The sequence below is a fragment of the Entelurus aequoreus genome, linkage group LG01, assembly GCF_033978785.1.
Source record: "Entelurus aequoreus isolate RoL-2023_Sb linkage group LG01, RoL_Eaeq_v1.1, whole genome shotgun sequence".
Lineage (NCBI taxonomy): Eukaryota > Metazoa > Chordata > Actinopteri > Syngnathiformes > Syngnathidae > Entelurus > Entelurus aequoreus.
This window is the reverse complement of record NC_084731.1, coordinates 67,292,656-67,313,515: the sequence shown is the minus strand read 5'-3', so window position 1 is coordinate 67,313,515 and position 20,860 is coordinate 67,292,656. Positions and strand designations below refer to the sequence as shown.

The following is a 20,860-nucleotide window of genomic DNA, read 5'->3' as shown; positions in this document are numbered from 1 at the left end:
CCAGCTCATGGTTCGTTATGATCATCCAGGAAAACTTAGAAAAGTGTATTATTGCATTCTAATGACTTAATACAATACTAACACACAGACTTAAATGTACTTGTGTATGAAAATACCCACATCGTCACGTCAGTTAAAAAAAAAACGTTTCATCAATGTCAACCGATGACGTCACGTGTTGTTGACGTGTTGTGACTTTGCAGAGGGACAATGTTGCTCATTCTAATATCTAAACCCTTGCAATGCACTTTGTAGCGGCCATGTGCACGGGTGACGCCCAAAGAAGCCAGCTGTCAGGGTAAAAATGACAAGTTCGATTGGGCTTTGGAGATAATTGTGTGAAGCACCATGAACGTCCCTGAAGAGACGCTCCTCAAATATGACTGCCCGGTTGTCGTTCCCAGAACCGCAGATAAAAAAACAGCAAAGGTAAGTTGTATTTATTATTGTAAATATATCATATCTATAAAGTCTATTACCACAGGGGGGCCAGATCTTCATGAATTGTGTGCTTTCTTACCAAATGTATTGTTTGTTTCCAATTGAACTGAAAACATGTACGTAACGTACACATTTGCATATGTTTTAAACATTTAAAAATGATCTGCTCACGCAGCAAATGTTATGTTATTATTAGAGGTGGGAATCCATTCTGATTCTTGGGGTGAAGTTTCCATTTAGAATCGATTCTCGCTTCAAACGGATTCTCGCAATGTATGTGGTATAGTAACCTTCAACCCAATCCCGATTCTTTAATGTAACCATTCTAAATTTATTTTAAAAATAAAAATGGATTCATTTCTAAAATAATAGAAAAATAATATATATTTGTCATCTGTCCTGCGCAGCCAATCCTATAGTTGATGTAGATGATTTATATCTGCTTTAGAAAAGAGAAGTGTGGGATACTTCTCCAGTTGCTTTATTTCTGTTTGACTTCATTAAATGTTTGGCTATCATTTTGGTCAACAAAACCAGTTTTTTTAAGTAATATAGAATTGTATTACAGCTGTTTCTCTATTTCATGGAGGAATGTAGTTCATCATAGAACTAGCATCCAATGTTATTAAAAAAAATTGATTTTAAATCGAGAATTGTTTTGAATTGAGAATCAATTCTGAATCAAATCGTTACCCCCAAGAATCGAATCGTGTGCCCTTATAATAACTTTAAATTAGCAGTAGATTAGAAAAACAAGTTGACTTTTTTCGTGAATGTGCGGTAGAAAATGCATGGAATGTGAATGTTGTCTGTTGGCCCTGTGAGTGGGTGGTGACTTGTCCAGGGTGCTCCCCGCCTTCCTTGTCCAAGGTGTTCCTCGCCTTCCGTGTCCAGGGTGTACCCCTCCTACCTTGTCCAGGGTGTTCCCCTCCTTCCTTGTCCAGGGTGCTCTCCGCCTTCCTTGTCCAGGGTGTACCCCACCTTCCTTGTCCAGGGTGCTCCCCGCCTTCCTTATCCAGGGTGTTCCCCGCCTTCCTTGTTCAGGGTGCTCCCCGCCTTCCTTGTCCAGGTCGTTCCCCGCCTCACCTCCGCCTTCCTTGTCCAGGGTGTTCCCCGCCTTCCTTGTCCAGGGTGCTCCCCGCCTTCCTTGTCCAGGGTGTTCCCCGCCTCACCCCCGCCTTCTTTGTCCAGGGTGCTCCCCGCCTTCCTTGTCCAGGGTGTTCCCCGTCTTCCTTGTCCAGGGTGCTCCCCTCCTTCCTTGTCTAGGGTGCTCCCTGCCTTCCTTGTCCAGGGTGTACCCCGCCTTCCTTGTCCAGGGTGTATCCCGCCTTCCTTGTCAAGGGTGTACCCCGCCTTCCGCCCCAATGCAGCTGAGATAGGCTCCAGCACCCCCCACAACTCCGTAAGGGACAAGCGGTAGAAAATGGATGGATGGATGGATGGATGGATCATCATAATAATGTACAATCTGAGTCATCATAATAATGTACTGTCTAAGTCATCATAATAATGTACAGTCTGAGTCATCATAATAATGTACTGTCTGAGTCATCATAATAATGTACAGTCTGAGTAATCATAATAATGTACAGTCTGGGTCAGTATAATAATGTACTGTCTGAGTCATCATAATGATGTACTGTCTGAGTCATCATAATGCTTCTAGAGCAGTGCTGTCAAACTCATTTTAGCTCAGGGGCCGAATGGAGGAAAATCGATTCCAACTTGGGCCAGACTGGTAAAATCATAGCTTAATAACTTCAAATGTTTTCTTTCTTGTACTATAGCCAAAAATAGAACAAGCACATTCTGAAAATGTACGTGTTAAAAATAATCCTCTTGGCAAAACACTTCAAGTTATTTGAAAATTCTGAGGAAAAAATTTGTGCAGCTTAATAAGCGATGAAGAACACAATTAACTTAGACTTTGTACTTACAGAGCCATTCACTTGAAGCACTTCTTGTTTAGCGTTCTCATGTTGGAGGCAACTGAGTGTTTTCTCAATCCGCCGTATTGGTGACATCCACAACTGCCACAACACACTCATTTATCATCATTCAAATTCTACAAATTGTAATACAAACAATACAATGATCAAAATGACACCATAGCCGAAATCTAGGTAACATAACTACAAACTTAACCAATGTGAACATACTAGATTCAAACATACAATAAAATAGAACAAACAACAAATGTAGAAACACACATTTTTACAATGGAATTCAGGGTCCGCTGCATGAAACTCTAACTACAAAGATGATGGTCATGTATTTGTATCTCACCGTTTTGTTATTTTATCCGTTGAGTGGATCATTAACAATGAAAGAAGGTATTGTGGGTCGATACTGCATCAGTCTGCCGCCATCTGCTGCCAGCCACAACAGGAGCAGCCGAGTGCTTGCACCTGTGCTAATTGTAGTAGCGGCAGCCAATCCGGAATCAGCTGACTTGTCATCTTTAAACAGTGTCATGTGTGACGTGGGTTACACTAGGATTGATATTGCGACATCCAGTGGGCACATTTAGAACAGCAGTTTTGTACTTAGCAAACTCATCTTGCGGGCCGGATTAAGCCTGTTGGTGGGCCCCACGATTGACACCCCTGGTCTAGACACTAGTTTTTAACATAACTTTGATATTTATAAAGGCAGAGTTTGTAGTACGACTCTCTCTATTGTAGAAGCCAGTGATTCCACCCGTGCTGCAGTCCTCCATGTACGAATGTTGTTTGTAAAGACGAGATTGAACGATTTAGGTCCCAGTGCTGATCCCTGGGGTGCGCCGCAAGACATATTTAGATCTGTAGACGTGTGTTTGTCTGGTTTTTGAATGAACACGTGTGACATATACGTCCTGTTCTGTCATTCAAACAGCGTCGTTAGCAAGTATGTACATATGGGCGCCATCCATGGTGGTTAAGACCTTAGCATCTCTCTTGGCTAATGGTACAAAGCCTGCAGGAAAAAAGGGAATTAAATATCAAATTCTTATGACGACAGAGACCAAAAACCCCCTTGAAGTCCAAAACTCCGCAGCCTACGGGCAGCTCTGTGGCACGTCCTTGCAAGTCCATCACAGCCACCCTTGAAGACGTCAAGCAGAAGAATGAAGACATTCTCACTCTCATGTTTGCGCCCAGGTAAAGAACATAGCTCCATAATGTCGCCAAATGTTTCTGACTATGTGCTTTTGTCGCAAGGAGATGGATGGAGGGAAACCAAGAGTGGTTTCAGAAAGTCTCCAGTGCACCGTCCACTAGAGTGGACGTGGTGAACCTGGAGGAAGAACTGGACAGGAAGCTGGTCCAGCTGCATTCGATGGAGACGGGCATCTGCCCTGTGAGAAGACACTTGTACACCCAGTGCTTTGGTAGGCGCTCTCATTCCTCCTTCAGACGCCGCAGACCTTACCTTACCTTACCCCTTTGTCTACTTAAGACGAGCTGATCAGACAAGTGGTCCTCATCGGCGCCGAGAGGGGTCTCTTGTTGCTGCGGGTAAGAGATGAGATCCAAATGACCATTGCTGCCTACCAGAAGTTCTACGAGAGCAGTATGGTGTTTGGGATGAGGAAAGCTCTACACGATGAGCAGGACAAGGCGGCCTTAGAGGAGAAGGTAAGACTCAATGGAAGCTGAAAGAAAACTGGAAGGAACCATACCATACCATCAGAGGTGGGTTGAGTACCCAAACATCCCTATGAAGGTTCTCATTCACCCAAGTCGTTGTCAACTCAGGGCGTTCAATCTTTGGCAACTGGACAGTTTGGTTTGTCTCGGAAGACGTTTCACCTCTCATCTGAGTAGACTTCATCACTTAATGATCATAGATTTAGATGGTTACATCTAGTCTTAGACTTAGATTGTTACATCTAGTCTTAGACTTAGATTGGTCACATCTAGCCTTAGACTCAGATTGGTCACATCTAGTCTTAGACTTAGATTGTTACATCTGGTCTTAGACTTAGATTGGTTAGATCTAGTCTTAGACTTAAATGGTCATATCTAGTCTTAGCCTTAAATTGGTCACATCTAGTCTTAGATTTAGATTGTTACATCTAGTCTTAGACTTAGATTGGTCTCATCTAGTCTTAGACTTAGATGATCAGATCTAGTCCTAGACTTAGATGGTCACATCTAGTCATAGACTTAGATTGGTCACATCTAGTCTTAGACTTACATTGGTCACATCTAGTCTTAGACTTAGATGGTCAGATCTAGTCTTAGACATAGATGGTCAGATCTAGTCTTAGACTTAGATGGTCAGATCTAGTCTAAGACTTAGATTGGTCACATCTAGTCTTAGACTCACATCTAGATTGGTCAGATCTAGTGTTAGACTTAGATAGTCAGATCTACTCTTAAGCTTAGATTGGTCAGATCTAGTCTAAAACTTAGATTGGTCAGATCTAGTCTTAGATTAAGATGGTCAGATCTAGTCTTAGCCTTAAATTGGTCACATCTAGACTTAGACGGTCAAAATAGTCTTAGACATAGATGGCCAGATCTAGCCTTGGACTTAGATGGTCATATCTAGTCTTAGACTTAGCTTGGTCACATCTAGTCTTAGACTTAGATGGTCAGATCTAGTACAACGGTTGGTGCCAAAATCCCAAATATTTATACTCCAAAAAACAGGAGGGTGTGCCTGGGCAAGGATGGTTTCGCCCGATCGTAGTGAGAAAAAAAACCCCCAACAACAATGGAATGAAAGGAGCAATGCTAACTCCTTTGTAAGTCCATGAGCATGAACTGATGACGTCTACTTGCATGAACTGACGACGTCTACTCGCATGAACTGATGACGTCTACTCGCATGAACTGATGACGTCTAATCGCATGAACTGCTGACGTCTACTCGCATGAACTGATGACGTCTACTCGCATGAACTGATGATGTCTAATCACATTTAATCGCATGAACTGCTGACGTCTACTCGCATGAACTGATGACATCTACTCGCATGAACTGATTACCTCTAATCGCATGAACTGATGTCTACTCGCATGAACTGATGACGTCTACTCGCATGAACTGATGACGTCTAATCGCACGAACTGATGACGTCTACTCGCATGAACTGTTGATGTCTAATCGCATGAACTGATGACGTCTACTCGCATGAACTGATGACGTCTACTCACATGAACTGATGACGTCTACTCGCATGAACTGATGACGTCTACTCGCATGAACTGATGACGTCTAATCGCATGAACTGATGACGTCTAATCGCATGAACTGATGAAGTCTACTCGCATGAACTGATGACGTCTACTCGCATGAACTGATGACGTCTAATCGCATGAACTGATGACGTCTAATCGCATGAACTGATGACGTCTACTCGCATGAACTGATGACGTCTAATCGCATGAACTGCTGACGTCTACTCGCATGAACTGCTGACGTCTACTCGCATGAACTGATGACGTCTAATCGTATGAACTGATGACGTCTACTCGCATGAACTGATGACGTCTACTCGCATGAACTGATGACGTCTAATCGCATGAACTGATGACGTCTACTTGCATGAACTGATGATGTCTAATCTCTTGAACTGATGACGTCTACTCGCATGAGCGGCGAAAGGTCTTCCAAAACAAACCAAGCAGTCCAGGTGCCAACGCCCTGAAAAGTACCCAAACATTGTACTCAAGTAAGAGTCCCATCACTTTAGAATAATGTGACTCGAGCCCAGGTAAAAAGTACTCATCAAAATAATGACTTGAGTAAGTAATTATTCTGTGAAAAAACTACTCAAGTAATTTATGAGTAACTTCTGATTGATTTAGTAGTTATTTTGAACAAGTCTTGGACTACAATTGTAGTTAGTGTGTGTGTGTGTATGTGTGTGTGTGTGTGCGTGTGTGTGTGTGGTGTGTGTGCGTGGGTATGTGTGTGTATGTGCGTGTGCGCTTGTGCGTGCGTGTGCATGTTTGTGTGTGTGTGCGTGTGCATGTTTGTGTGTGTGTGCGTGTGCATGTTTGTGTGTGTGTGTGTGAGTGTTTGCGTGTGTGTGCGTGCGTGTGCAGTAGAAATGTTCACTTTTCAGGAATTCTACTTCCAACTAGAGAAAACATGTTGAAGTCAATTGTACAAAATTGTGCAAAACATCAAATTCATGTGGAATTGACTTCAACATGTTTTCTCTGGTTGGAAGTAGAATTCCTGTAAGTTGAAAAGTGATCATTTCTACTGACACACATGATGATTGATATAAATGTTCTTTTCATGAGTTTCAAAGTAATCATTGAAGATTTATTTTGTCACCTTGTCTGACGTCACTTTTTACACTCAGTACGTTTCTCTGCACTAAATGAGTCTGACTTGTCAAATACTTCAGTTTCTTATATTTTCACAGTGAAGTTGTAGTTTTTTATCTGTAATGTGAGCGATGGCCACATGCTATGAGGGGCCGTTAGGGACATTATTCAGAATTACCTCTTACATACACTACTGAAATGCTCTCACATAAACAACTGAAATCTTTTTCTTTTATACACACTACTGAAACACTCTTATAAACACTACTGAAATGCTCTTACATACACTACTGAAATGCTCTCACATAAACAACTGAAATCTTTTTCTCTCACACACCCTACTGAAACACTCTTATAAACACTACTGAAATGCTCTTACATATACTACTGAAACACTCGTATAAACACTACTGAAACACTCTTATAAACACTACTGAAATACTCTTACATACACTACTGAAACACTCTTATAAACACTACTGAAATACTCTTACATACACTACTGAAACACTCTTACATACACTAATGAAACACTCTTATAAACACTACTGAAATACTCTTACATACACTACTGAAACACTCTTACATACACTACTGAAAAACTCTTATAAACACTACTGAAATACTCTTACATACACTACTGAAACACTCTTATAAACACTACTGAAACACTTATAAACACTACTGATACATTCTTACATACACTACTGAAACACTCTTATAAACACTACTGAAACATTCTTACATACACTACTGAAACACTCTTATAAACACTACTGAAACATTCTTACATACACTACTGAAATGTTTTTGTCTCACGCACACACACACACCTGGAATTATTTTTCACTAGTATGTATAAACGGGTTTCACCTGTGTGTGTGTGTGTGCTTTTTACACGTGTGTGTAAGGGACAACAATTTCAGTAGTATGTGTGCAAAGATTTCAGTTATGTGTATGAGCGCATCTTACCATTGTGTATGGGAGCATTTTACCACTATGTGTAAGAGCATCTTACTAGCGTGTGTGAGCGATGTTGCATTCCGGTTCCGGTATAATCCCCGCCCCTTTTCAGACAAGTTTATTTTTATTTTTTTTAAAGCCAAGTTGTGGACAAAATGTCTGCCGACAAGTAGCTTAACCGAGGCGGGAGCTCCACTTCATAATTTGAGGGCTTCAGCGGAGAATATAACAACACTTTCAATGCAACAAGGGTCGGACTGCCGCCATGGGTCTCCCCCGCAGGACGCGGCACCTGAGCGGCCACACAGCGGTGCCTTTCTCCTCCCGACAGCCAAGCAGCCTGGAGCAAATGTTCCATTGCGAGTTTGCACCGCACACATGCAACGTTTCAGTTCATGGACATCGGGGAAAAAGGAGGAAAAGGTAATTAGACATTATTTATTTCTAAATGATTTGTTGAATCACACGAAATGTAAGACAACATGGCATTGTAGTGAGCTACAATGGTAACATGTCAAAATGTGAGTCACGTCGTGTTACGTCAGTAGCTAATCATATACTAATGATAATGGATTGCATTTATTTAGCGCTTATCATCGACTAGATAAGGGGTGCCCAAACTACAGCCCGCGGGCCGGTTACAGCCCTCCAAAGTCCAACATCCGGCCCGCTGGAAAAACTTTTTTTTTAATATTATTATTTTCAATCTGTCTTTTCTAATCTAATCCATTTTTTGGTGTTCCCTAGCCGCTCAGGCAAATCATATTGTCTACAAATGCATTTCCCTGTATGACGTATATTGTCTTAGCTGTTTTCATGTGATCTGATTGTTACATTCTTATTTCAGAGTCACCACACAGCTGCATGACCATTTCAACAAGGACGGAATAAACAACCTCTGGATTCATGGAACTTCTCTGCACACAAATATATTAAATAAATAAATAAATGATAAATGGGTTATACTTGTATAGCGCTTTTCTACCTTCAAGGTACTCAAAGCGCTTTGACAGTATTTCCACATTCACCCATTCACACACACACATTCACACACTGATGGCAGGAGCTGCCCTGCAAGGCGCTAACCAGCACCCATCAGGAGCAAGGGTGAAGTGTCTTGCCCAAGGACACAACGGACGTGACTAGGATGGTAGAAGGTGGGGATTGAACCCCAGTAACCAGCAACACTCCGATTGCTGACACGGCCACTCTATGAATATTCAATACATTTCTCATAAACATATTAAATATCTTTTTCTTTTTTTTTCTCAAAAAAGGTTCCCTATGCCTTATTATTTATATACTTTTCAATGCTTCCTGTAGTCAGACAATAGATATTGTTTGTCTAAAATTATAGTTTAAGTTAATGTGTTAATATTTACACCTAGCCCCTAACCTAAATACAATAATCATAAGACAAAAAAATTGTGTATCACAAGCGTTTGGGACAAGTTTGGGGAGATTTTGACAAAGTGTGTGTGGTGGTGGGGGCTGGATGACATTGCTAGTCAGAACATAAAATAACTTAAAAACATCAACCGTAGAAACATAAATGTTCACAGCACAAACGTATTGCGGTGTTATTCTGATATTTGCAATAATAAAGTGGGCAACTTCATACAGGTCTGTATAACAGGTTCCTTATTTATTTTTTACAAAATGTTTAAACAAAATGTTAATTTGCAGAATACACTGCACAAGTGAAGAAAACATTTTAACAAACCTTATTATTCCCATGTTGTCCACTGAATAAAGTGCAGAATTGAAGTGAAAATGTCTATTCTATAGTTGCCATCATTTTCAAGTGGGTTCACTTGTTGAAAAATGTTCATTGTTGTCTCATTAATGTTTACATCTATGTCTGGAATTACACACCGACAAGTATTGAAAGGATATGAATAATGAGACATAAGGAACCTTTCTGAGCCAAAAAAGGTTGTTTTCAACACACTGTTGAAAATAATATTCACAATGTTTCTATGTGAAATTTATTGAATATTCCAATTAGTTCAAATCCCAGCCGAGTCATACCAAAGACTATAAAAATGGGACCCATAACCTCCCTGCTTGGCACTCAGCAACAAAGGGTTGGAGTTGGGGGTTAAATCACCAAAATGATTCCCGGGCGCGGCGCCGCTGCTGCCCACTGCTCCCCAAGGGGATGGGACAAATGCAGAGGACAAATTTCACCACATCTAGTGTGTGTGTGACAATCATTGGTACTTTAATTAATTTAATTAATTAATATATTTGTGTGGGGGAGACCCATGGCGGCAGTCCGACCCTTGTTGCATTGAAAGTGTTATTATATTCTCCGCTGAAGCCCTCAAATTATGAAGTGGAGCTCCCGCCTCGGTTAAGCTACTTGTCGGCAGACATTTTGTCCACAACTTGGCTTTAAAAAAAATAAAAATAAACTTGTCTGAAAAGGGGCGGGGATTATACCGGAACCGGAATGCAACATCGCTCACACACACTAGTAAGATGCTCTTACACATAGTGGTAAAATGCTCGTACACATAGTGGTAAAATGCTCGTATACACAATGGTAAGATGTAGGGATGGGCGATACCACACTTTTAGGATTCGATACGATACCGATACTTTTTCTTGCATTTTCATCGATACCGATACCATTAATTTCTTATTGGCAATTTTTGTCAGTCAAAAATATTATTACTATTATTATTTAAGACAAATCACAAGACAAATACAGACCATTTATACCACATGTATTATGGTCAATATATAATAAAAGTAAAATTAAAATAAATAACATAAATATGAAAAATAAATTAAATATTATATATAATAATAATTATATATAATAATAATTAGATATTAGGGCTTTCCAATTAACTGTCAAATCCGAATTGCAAGAAGCTGCAGTTATTTTTTAAAGTTTGTGATATAATTAGCAATTAATGAAATACCGGTAGGCTAATGTTTTCGAAATGTAAGAAATCATGTTACAGATTAAAACCAAAATCACATTCAATCATATATTTCAAGATTTTCTTGGAAAAAAATAAAACTGTAATGCAAAGATGAAGAATCTCCAAATTGTATCTCTTTCTTATCTTGTTTTAAATACTCAAGCAATTTTCAACTAACAGTAAATTCCCCTGTGTGGAAATTATTTGAATTTAGGATAATCATTTAAACAAAAATATTCAGTAAACATTACTAAAAAAAACAAAAACAATGCCTGTTTTAAGTCAACAATTGGACAACACTGGATATGCCTGGCTGCATCGCTGTCGGCTGGCTGTGTGTGTGTGTGTGTTGCACGTTGACGACGCTCATTCACTGTCTCTAGCTGTGACGTGACTGGGCCAGCTCTATACTCTGCCAGGTACAGGGGTGTCCCAGCACATAGTAAGTTAAGTAAGTCATCAAAAACATCTGAAAGTGATGCTTGCACCCCCCACACGCCGTTTTTTGGTTTATATCGATACTTTTTTCAGAAAAGTGATGCCAAATGAGTAGCGTGTGAGTATCGATATATCGATACCACAGGATCGATACGCACATCCCTAGTACCCGGTAACTGAAATCTTTGCACACATACTACTGAAATTATTGTCCCTTACACACACGTGTAAAAAGCACACACACACACACAGGTGAAACCCGTTTATACATACTAGTGAAAAATAATTCCAGGTGTGTGTGTGTGCGTGAGACAAAAACATTTCAGTAGTGTATGTAAGAATGTTTCAATAGTGTTTATAAGAGTGTTTCAGTATTGTTTATAAGAGTGTTTCAGTCGTTTATGTAAGAGTATTTCAGTAGTGTTTATAAGAGTGTTTCAGTAGTGTATGTAAGAGTGTTTCAGTAGTGTATGTAAGAGTATTTCAGTAGTGTTTATAAGAGTGTTTCAGTAGTGTATGTAAGAGTGTTTCAGTAGTGTATGTAAGAGTATTTCAGTAGTGTTTATAAGAGTGTTTCAGTAGTGTTTATAAGAGTGTTTCAGTAGTGTATGTAAGAGTATTTCAGTAGTGTTTATAAGAGTGTTTCAGTAGTGTTTATACGAGTGTTTCAGTAGGGTGTGTGAGAGAAAAAGATTTCAGTTGTTTATGTGAGAGCATTTCAGTAGTGTATGTAAGAGCATTTCAGTAGTGTTTATAAGAGTGTTTCAGTGGTGTGTATAAAAGAAAAAGATTTCAGTTGTTTATGTGAGAGCATTTCAGTAGTGTATGTAAGAGGTAATTCTGAATAATGTCCCTAACGGCCCCTCAGAGTAAAGAGTGTCATATATTTGTCATCTTGTTATGGCTGTTAAGTAGAGGAGACACGGACATGAGTATATTGTTCAACTAAATGGAAGCAAAGCCACCACAATCCCTTGGGAATCCAAATATATATTCATATATTCCATATAGACCATGAGTGTCAAACTCTGGCCCGCGGGCCAAAATTGGCCCACCGTGTAATTTCACTTGGGCCTTGAGGCGATATCAAATTAACACTAGAGCTGGCCCGCCGATTATTTACAGCGGCGGTGCCGCAGTAACACCGCATTCACAGCTAATTCTCATACTTTCCAACCCTCCTGGGAGACTCCCAAATTTCAGTGCCCCTCCCGAAAATCGTCAAGTCCGCTTTTCATCCAGTCCAACAAGTGCTGGCCCAGTCACAGAAATAAAGTGTGCGTGTGTGTGGGGGGGTGTATTTTGTAGCGTCCCGGAAGAGTTAGTGCTGCAAAGGGTTCTGAGTATTTGTTCTGTTGTGTTTATGTTGTGTTACGGTGCGGATGTTCTCCCGAAATGTGTTTGTCAGTCTTGTTTGGTGTGGATTCACAGTGTGGCGTATATTTTTAACAGTGTTAAAGTTGTTGATACGCCACCCTCAGTGTAACCTGTATCGCTGTTGATCAAGTATGCGTTGCATTCACATGTGTGCGCGTACAGAGGCCGCACATATCTTGTGACTGGGCCGGCACGTTGTTAGAATGGATGAAAAGCGGACATGACGACAGCTCGTAGAGGACGTTAAAGGCAGAGCCTTTAAGGCACGCCCCCAAGACTGTAGTCCGGGTGGACTACGAGATATAATGACTGATGAACACCTTTGTTCGATAATGAAGGTTGCCTCAGCTCAAAGTCTGAGCCCCGACATAAATGAACTAGCATCCAAGAAAAGATGGCAGGTATCTGGCTTGGGCACATCAGATTAGATCAGTGTGTTGCAAACTGAGCAGTTTAAAGTCCTGAATGGTTGGTTTATTCATTGTTATTTTATTTTAAAATTTATTAGCCTGTGGAAAAAGTTAATGTTGATATTTACCTCAGAAGGCTGAAAATAGAAAAGAGGCATTCAATTTTTTTAAAAATTGTATTTGATATGCCATTGATATTTTTTTATTATTATTATTATTATTTGAAACTCGATTTTGCATGTCACTATAAAGTTATATAAGCTTTGCTTGTTCAATATTCAATGCAAAACTTGTTTGGGTCCCTATTAAAAGGTTAATTTGTTCAACCTTGGCCCGTGGCTTTGTTCAGTTTTAAATTTTGGCCCACTCTGTATTTGAGTTTGACACCCCTGATATAGACTATTATTTGCACTTTATTGACAAGTGATGCACCCAAAATTTGGTCGTCTTATATAGAAAGCGAAACCGGATGTTGTGATGAAATATCCATGTTCGCGTCTTTAAGGCGCACACGAGTGACGTAGATGAAAAAAAAAGCCAATCAAGTGGCAAAGCCAAAAGATCAGATTTGAAGCACATTGGAGTGTTTCGACTGGCAGAAAGATGTCACTTGAGGGTAAAACAAATCCGATTTGGTGTGCAGTTTAAACGGTCTGGCACTGATCATCACTAGACATTGCATATCGCCAATAGCACCGCCTTGTGGTGGAAAATGATAACTTGGCTCCACACGCTGCAATCTTCCTGAATGTTTTGATGGTGGTATTGGGAATGACGTGAACCCCGAGTTGCACGAAGCTGCTTTAATTGTGTTTGCTTGCTTCTTAATTGTGCACTATTTCTTGGTTTTGGTCATTCAATCCCTTTTTACCTGCCATCTCAGCATCCTGGGGTTCCAGACCAACACTACCAAGCTGGAACATCACACTACCAAGTTATTTTCATTGGTGAGGGAAAATTCCAAATATTGATTATAGTCACTAGCAAAGCAAGGGTATGTGGCAGGCATATTCAATGAAGAGGGCACAGATTCAAGAGCCCTGCAGGCTCTCAGGGGCCAGACATCAAAATGTTTCCTCCGCAGGTTCGATCCTTTGAGACTGCGTTTACTTATTTACTCCGTAAACACATCAGCTTTCACACTGCTCCGTCAATAAATTCATTATTCTGCCCTCGCTACTCATTTCCAGCGTGTGCAGCTGGACAGATAGTTAACAGCATGAAGAAGCAGAATACGTTTTGTTGATGATTGACATTCCTTCTTTGGAATTATTAGTCTTCCTCAGTTTTATTTCCTTGTACGTCTTCCTTTATTTGAGGTTTGTAAGACTAAACATATAAACAAAGTATAACGCATATTGTGTATTTGACACAATCTCCATTGTTACATAAATAAAAAAGAAGGTTTAGTGTTAATACACGCAGTAACATTAACCTTAACGCAATTAAACCTAACGTGTAGTTTTATTGCCCTCTGCTGGCCAAATTTAGCGCTGCATGTATTTAACCAGTTTTGATCGCTTAAAGTTAAACAAAAACAACACGACCACGAATACAAAAGACGTCACAGCTATTTCGATCAATTAATCAATCAAAGTTTACTTATATTATTATTATTATTATTATTATTATATTATATAGCCCTAAATCACGAGTGTCTCAAAGGGCTGCACAAGCCACTCATACTTTGTAGTCCAGTTGCTGTTAAAAGTCAGATTTTTGCGATTTATTTTGACTTTTTTCATGGTCGATAGCGCCATCTTCTACTCACCCACTGCTGCTTCATTGTGACACATATGCCTCTCTGTTGCCCCCTGCCGGGTGGCGGGTGTGCTGCAGTTCATTGTGACACATATGCTTTGTTGTTGCTCCCTGCCGGGTGGCGGGTGTACTGCTGTCATGATCACCCGCCAGTTGACAAATCCTGGAATATGGGATGTTTGCAATGAAAACAATAAAAAGAAAAGTATAGTGAATATTTTATAAGAATTCCCACTAATACTGCAATATTGCTGTGATTTTCATCCACATCTTATAACTGCTACCATGATTGTTTCTTTGATAACAAAAAAAAGAACTCTTTTAAAAAATGGATAATAACAAGCCGGTCGTTTGAACGGCTCCTGAAGATCCGAGTCCCCTCAAAGAGCCACAAACCACGCCTCCTGCGTGAGCCTCACTCCCCCAGACGTCCTACAACCAAATGACCCCTGGGGGCCTGACCTTGAGTGTGACTTTGACAGTGGATTGTCTGCTCTGCTGTAGATTTGCGATTTGGAGAACTTAAAAGAGGAACTGGTGGCGCGACTGAAGCAGCAAAAAGGTAAACGTGTGGAAGAGGCAAAAACGGCGGTGGAAAAAAAGCGAGTGCAGGAAAGTGTGCACACGGAGCAGATTCAGCTGCTGAGGAAAACCAACCAGCAGCTCAAGGTGAGGCCTCAGGGCCACAGCAAATATGCTGTTTGGGCTCTATGTCACTCATCCTCGGTCCTTTCACTTGTAGGTGCAGCTGGAAGGGGCCCTCACAGCAAAGAAGTAACAACATCTTCTTTAAAAGTCTGGGATTGCCGTCACCGTCAAATTCAAACCAATGGGCTTCAACAGATGAAGTTAGAGAGAGGACAGACTTTTGTGACGTTTATTATTTGACACTGTAAAGCAACATTTACCTCATTCCTTCTTCTCATTGGCATTTATCTTGTGTAAAGTGACCTGCACAATGATTTATAGTGACCTGCACAATGATTTATCTTGTGTAATGTGACCTGCACAATGATTTAAAGTGACCTGCACAATGATTTAATGTGACCTGCACAATGATTTAATGTGACCTGCACAATGATTTATCTTGTGTAAAGTGACCTGCACAATGATTTAATGTGACCTGCACAATGATTTATCTTGTGTAATGTGACCTGCACAATTATTTAATGTGACCTATAGAATGATTGCACTTAATGCAAACTTGATTCAGTCAATACATTTTCAGCACTAGGCCTATAATATTCTTAGGTAATACGATCTCCGAGCGGTCCCTGAAGTATACACGAATATGATTGGCCCAAGGAACGAAGAACTTCCTGTTTTAGCGTTGCCTGAAATGTGATGTGTTATTCCCAGGAGTCGTGAATAAAAGTACAGTTAGCAGCACGTCGTGAGTTGGCTCAACTTATTTCCACAATACGGAACAAGACATGGTGTCAGAATAAAAGGAAAGAAGAACTACGCAACAAGATGGACGTCGCCGGAGTTCCGTCACCTCGTATGGATTGGGATGTGAGTAACCTGCCCCAAGCATGGCGGAAATTTAAGCTCCACGTAGAGTTGATGTTTTCTGGTCCTTTTAAGAAAAAAGGAGAGGACGAAAAGTGCAGCTACCTTCTCATTTGGGTCGGCGAAAGAGGACGGGACATACAGTATATAACACATGGACACTTACAGACGATGAACGAAAGGTACTGAATACGTACTATGAGCGCTATGAAGCGTACGTCATGCCGAAGTCAAACATAATATTTGCTCGTTATAAATTTCACGAAAAAGTCCAAGGAGCTAACAAGCCATTTGAACAGTTTTTGACAGATTTGAGACTGCTTGTGAAGGACTGTAATTATGCGAACAAGGAGGAGATAGTGAGAGACTGTCGTGTTTGGGATCCAGTCACCTAAAGTAATAGAAAAGCTACTGAGTGTCTGTTCCGATTTGACGTTGGATAAAGCTATAGATATAGTCAGGTCTCATGACATGGCACAAGCACAGCTCAAAACTATAGCTAGCGGCAACAGCGTCCATGCTATCAGTCGCCATTATCCAAGAAAGACAGCTTGGAAAACGCGCCATGACAAGGCAACAGAGAACACCTACTGACCTGATGGGGACAGAGAGCGTCATAAAAGTTGTGGCTACTGCGGAAACAAGCCTCATGGAGCAAAAGACAGCTGTCCAGCCAAAGGTAAACAGTGCAAGATATGCAGCAAATGGAACCATTTTGCAAAAGTATGCCGCCCAAAGCAGAGCACAGGAGTGCACACTGTACCGGTAAGTGAAATTGACTCACTCAGCAAGACAGACAATGAAGACTTGTTTATTGATGCAGTTACACAAGGCAGCGGTAAAAAAAGAGAAACTGAACAGGCATATGCAGATGTGTTGGTTGAACCAAGTAAAACTACTGTCACCTTCAAGCTAGACACTGGAGCCTCAGCTAATGTCATTCCCACTAATGTTTTCCAAAGGCTTGGGATACAGGACACACTACAACCAACAACACGCCCTCTCTATTGATATGGGGGTGAGAGGCTATCCGCTAGAGGAAAATGCAACATTAAATGCCAGTACAAAAGCATCCATCTGACATTAAAGGTCCACATCTTTGACACACAAGCTCCTCCAGTGTTAGGATTTAAAAGCCTGTTTGGACTTTGGACTCATTAAACTTATACTGTTCGTGCACAGCACAACTGAGACATCGATTATGGATGAGTTTGCTGATGTGTTCACAGGAATAGTACTGTTTCCTGGAAAGTGCACAATTCACATTAAACCCGAAGCAGTACCTGTAGTTCACCCACCTAGGCGCGTCCCTCTGGCCATTCGTGACGGCCTCAAAGAGGAATTACAAAACATGGAAAAACAAGTCACTGAACCAACTGAATGGGTTAATTCAATGGTAGCAACAGAAAAACCACGGACAGGAAAACTAAGAATATGTCTGGATCCAAGGGACCTAAATAAAGTAATCAAACGCCCGCACTACCCCTTACCTACCCTTGAGGACACCACATCCAAATTGGCAGGAGCCTGTTTCTTCAGTGTAATGGATGCGAGGTCAGGCTACTGGGCCATCAAGCTCTCAGATGAGTCCTCAAAGCTGACAACCTTCAACACTGTTTTCGGACGATACAGATTCCTCCGCTTACCTTTTGGACTGATTTCGGCTCAAGATGAGTTTCAGCGTAAAGTTGACGAGACTCATGAGGGTTTGCAGGGTGTCACAGCAATAGTCGATGATATCCTCATTTATGGCAAGACTAAAGAAGAACATGATACCAACCTCCGTGCAATGTTGCAGCGCTCCAGGGAGCGAGGAGTTAAGCTCAACCCAGATAAGAGTACAATCTGTGCTACTGATGTCAGCTACTTTGGGCACCGAATCACCAAGGATGGAATCAAGCCTGATCCAGCCAAGATTGCAGCTGTAAGGGACATGGAGCCACCAAGAGACAAAGGTGAGCTGGAAACAATCCTTGGCATGATTAACTATTTGTCCAAATTTGCCCCTGGACTGTCTGATGTCAATGCACCCATGCGTCACCTGTTAAAAGATTTGAGTGAATTCAGATGGGAGGCACAGCAGGAGGAAGCATTCGGAAAAATTAAAGAGCTCCTCACTCAGGAACCAGGTCCAGTGTTAAGATATTTTGACCCGAGCAAAGAACTCAGACTCCAAGTTGACGCATCAAAATATGGATTATGGGCAGTACTATTACAAGAAGGAAAGCCCATAGGCTATGCACCTAAGTCACTAACCGATTGTGAAGTCAATTATGCACAAATTGAGAAGGAGTTATTTGCTATTCTGTTTGGGTGCAAGCGTTTCCACCAGTACATATATGGTCGCCACATCACCGTGGAAAGTGACCATAAGCCACTTGAATCCATTTTGCGAAAACCACTTGCAGCAGCACCTCCAAGGTTACAAACATGTTTGAAAAGAGAAACTGGAAATTGTGATGTATCATGTTGTATGCTTGCATGTTTGAAATAAACTCAAACTCAACTCAACTCAACTCAACAAAGAATGATGCTTCAGCTACAGAGGTATAACTTCACCATCACTCACAGACCAGGCAAAGACATTCCTGTCGCAGACACTCTCCAGAAAGTCACTGCCTGACCAGGACACCAGCCTCAGTGAAGGTATGGACATGCAGGTGCACACCTTTTATAGCAACCTACCTGTCAGTGACACCAGCCTTGAAGACATCAAGGTAGAGACTGGAAAGGATAATCAACTCATCTTGCTGAAAAAGACAATTAAGTCAGGATGGCCCGAGGAGAAGAAACTATGCCCTCAGAACATAGCGGAATATTGGAACTACCGGGACGAGCTCTCGCAGATGAATAACATCCTGTTCAAGGGGGAAAAAATTATCATACCCAACTCACTGCGCACAGAGATGTTATCTCGTATCCATGCAGGTCACATGGGTATGGAAAAGTGCAAACAAAGAGTGTGTGACATCATTGTGTTGTCTGTCTAATTATAAATAATGCAGACGAGGCGTGTTGGCTGAGTTCTCAACATTTACTCATAAAGCGTGCTCATAACCACATTCTTAGCTGCCGGCATGGCGACATACAACAACACCTTTCAGGGCTACCGCACATGCTCGTCACTCCCGTTGCATGCTGGGTAGTGTAGTTCTTATGTTCCCTGGCACATAACATCACATATTTCCCCCTATACAGAAATAATGTTTAACTCTATAAAGTGTTGTTGGTTTTTTTAGATTTAACTTTTTATTTTTTAGCATTGTAACCACAATTGCAAATAACTTTTCTCCTCATAGAATTTTCTTTCAATAAAGATATAAAGTGCAAAAATGTCAAAGCATCATAACAAACAGTTATGTCAACACTTTTTTAAAAATTTTTTTTACAAATCTCAAAACCTCATCAGAGTCCTTAACAACTCTCAATTAGCCTCTTAGGTGGCTGAACATGTCTCTTAGGTCTAGACAGTCTCTCAACAGCAGGTGACGCGGACACTGCTGTCAGTCCTTGGTCAGCAAAGTCAGGCTCTGTGTCAGCAAGTTCTGCAGGTCCAGCTGAGTTCTGTTGAGCCTTTTCCTGAGCTGCAATATGGCCTTCAGTCAGCTGTAGTTGAAGATCCGTGCGGTTCCTTCTCAGAGTCGGTCCATTTTCCATCTGGATTCTATACGCTTCCGTCAGTCTACCCCAGGGCAGCTGTGGCTACGAAAGTAGCTTACCACCACCAGGTGTGAATGAATGATGGGTTTTTAACATGTAAAGCGACTTTGGGTACTTAAAAAAGCGCTATATAAATCCCAGGTATTATTATTATTATTATTCGAGTGTGGAGCAACTTCCTCTTCCACCTGTCCTTTTTGTCTCCAAGTGCCTGTAGAAATGTCTCTGAGACGCACGACGTCTCCTGGCCTCAGCATAGGCAGGTGTTTTGTCATGCAGCTGATTTTGCTTCGCTTTTTGTACTTCCTAAGCGTGTCTGACTTTGTGTGCGCCTTTGGGTGTCAGCAAATCCTCGTTGACTGGTAGGTTGGAGCGAATGCGCCTACCCATCAGCATCTGGGCTGGTGACAGTCCATTTTGTAGAGGTGCACTCTGGTAGATCAGTAAACTTTTCTGAAAGTCATCTTTGTCCTGTGATTTTTTTAACAAGTTTTTTTTACTGTTTTTACAGAGCATTCTGCCAAGCCGTTGGACTTTGGATAAGTTGGACTTGATGTGGAGTGTTGAAACCCCCATTCCTTGGCAAAGGCAGCAAACTGACAGCTAGAAAACTGGGGACCATTGTCGGAAAACAGTTCGCATGGAACACCATGTCTGGCGAAAACAGTCTTTAAATAACTGACAACTGCTTTACTCGGTGTTGACTGCAACGCTCCAATTTCCGGATAGTTTGAAAAGTAGTCTGTGACTACCACGTAGCTCCTTCCATCAAAGTCAAATAGATCAATTCCTACTTTGTAGTAAGGTCTGTGGGGCACTGGATGAGTCATCAGTGGCTCCGCTTGTTGTTTTGGCCTTTAAGTTCGGCAAACTCCACATGACGCTTTTGTTTGGCTAATATCGTGATTGATCCTTGGCCAGTACATTACTTCTCTAGCCCTCCGTTTACACTTGACTTCACCGAGGTGGCCTTCGTGTATCTTTTCGAGCATCTGCTTGCACAGTGAGTACGGAATAACAAATTTGCTCCCTTTTAGTACTATGTCATCCACCACTGTAAGCTCAGCTCTACAATTCCAATAGTCTTGTA

General features: G+C 41.2%; 1 protein-coding gene across 2 annotated transcripts; it reads left to right on the top strand.

Annotated features, from left to right (window-relative positions):
- The first annotated feature begins 175 nt into the window (after positions 1 to 175).
- LOC133656042 (axonemal dynein light intermediate polypeptide 1-like) lies at positions 176 to 16,005 on the top strand. Of its 2 annotated transcripts, none has more exons than XM_062056822.1 (6): positions 176 to 429; positions 3,445 to 3,584; positions 3,645 to 3,814; positions 3,883 to 4,061; positions 15,103 to 15,267; positions 15,341 to 16,005. In XM_062056822.1, exons 1-6 carry the CDS (start codon positions 349 to 351, stop codon positions 15,374 to 15,376), a joined length of 771 nt encoding a protein of 256 aa, XP_061912806.1. In that variant the 5' UTR covers positions 176 to 348; the 3' UTR covers positions 15,377 to 16,005. The 2 variants fall into 2 exon arrangements, with proteins under 2 accessions (XP_061912806.1, XP_061912797.1); XM_062056813.1 differs by lacking the exons at positions 15,103 to 15,267; positions 15,341 to 16,005 and adding exons at positions 7,927 to 8,099; positions 8,524 to 9,927.
- The last annotated feature ends 4,855 nt before the right edge of the window (positions 16,006 to 20,860 follow it).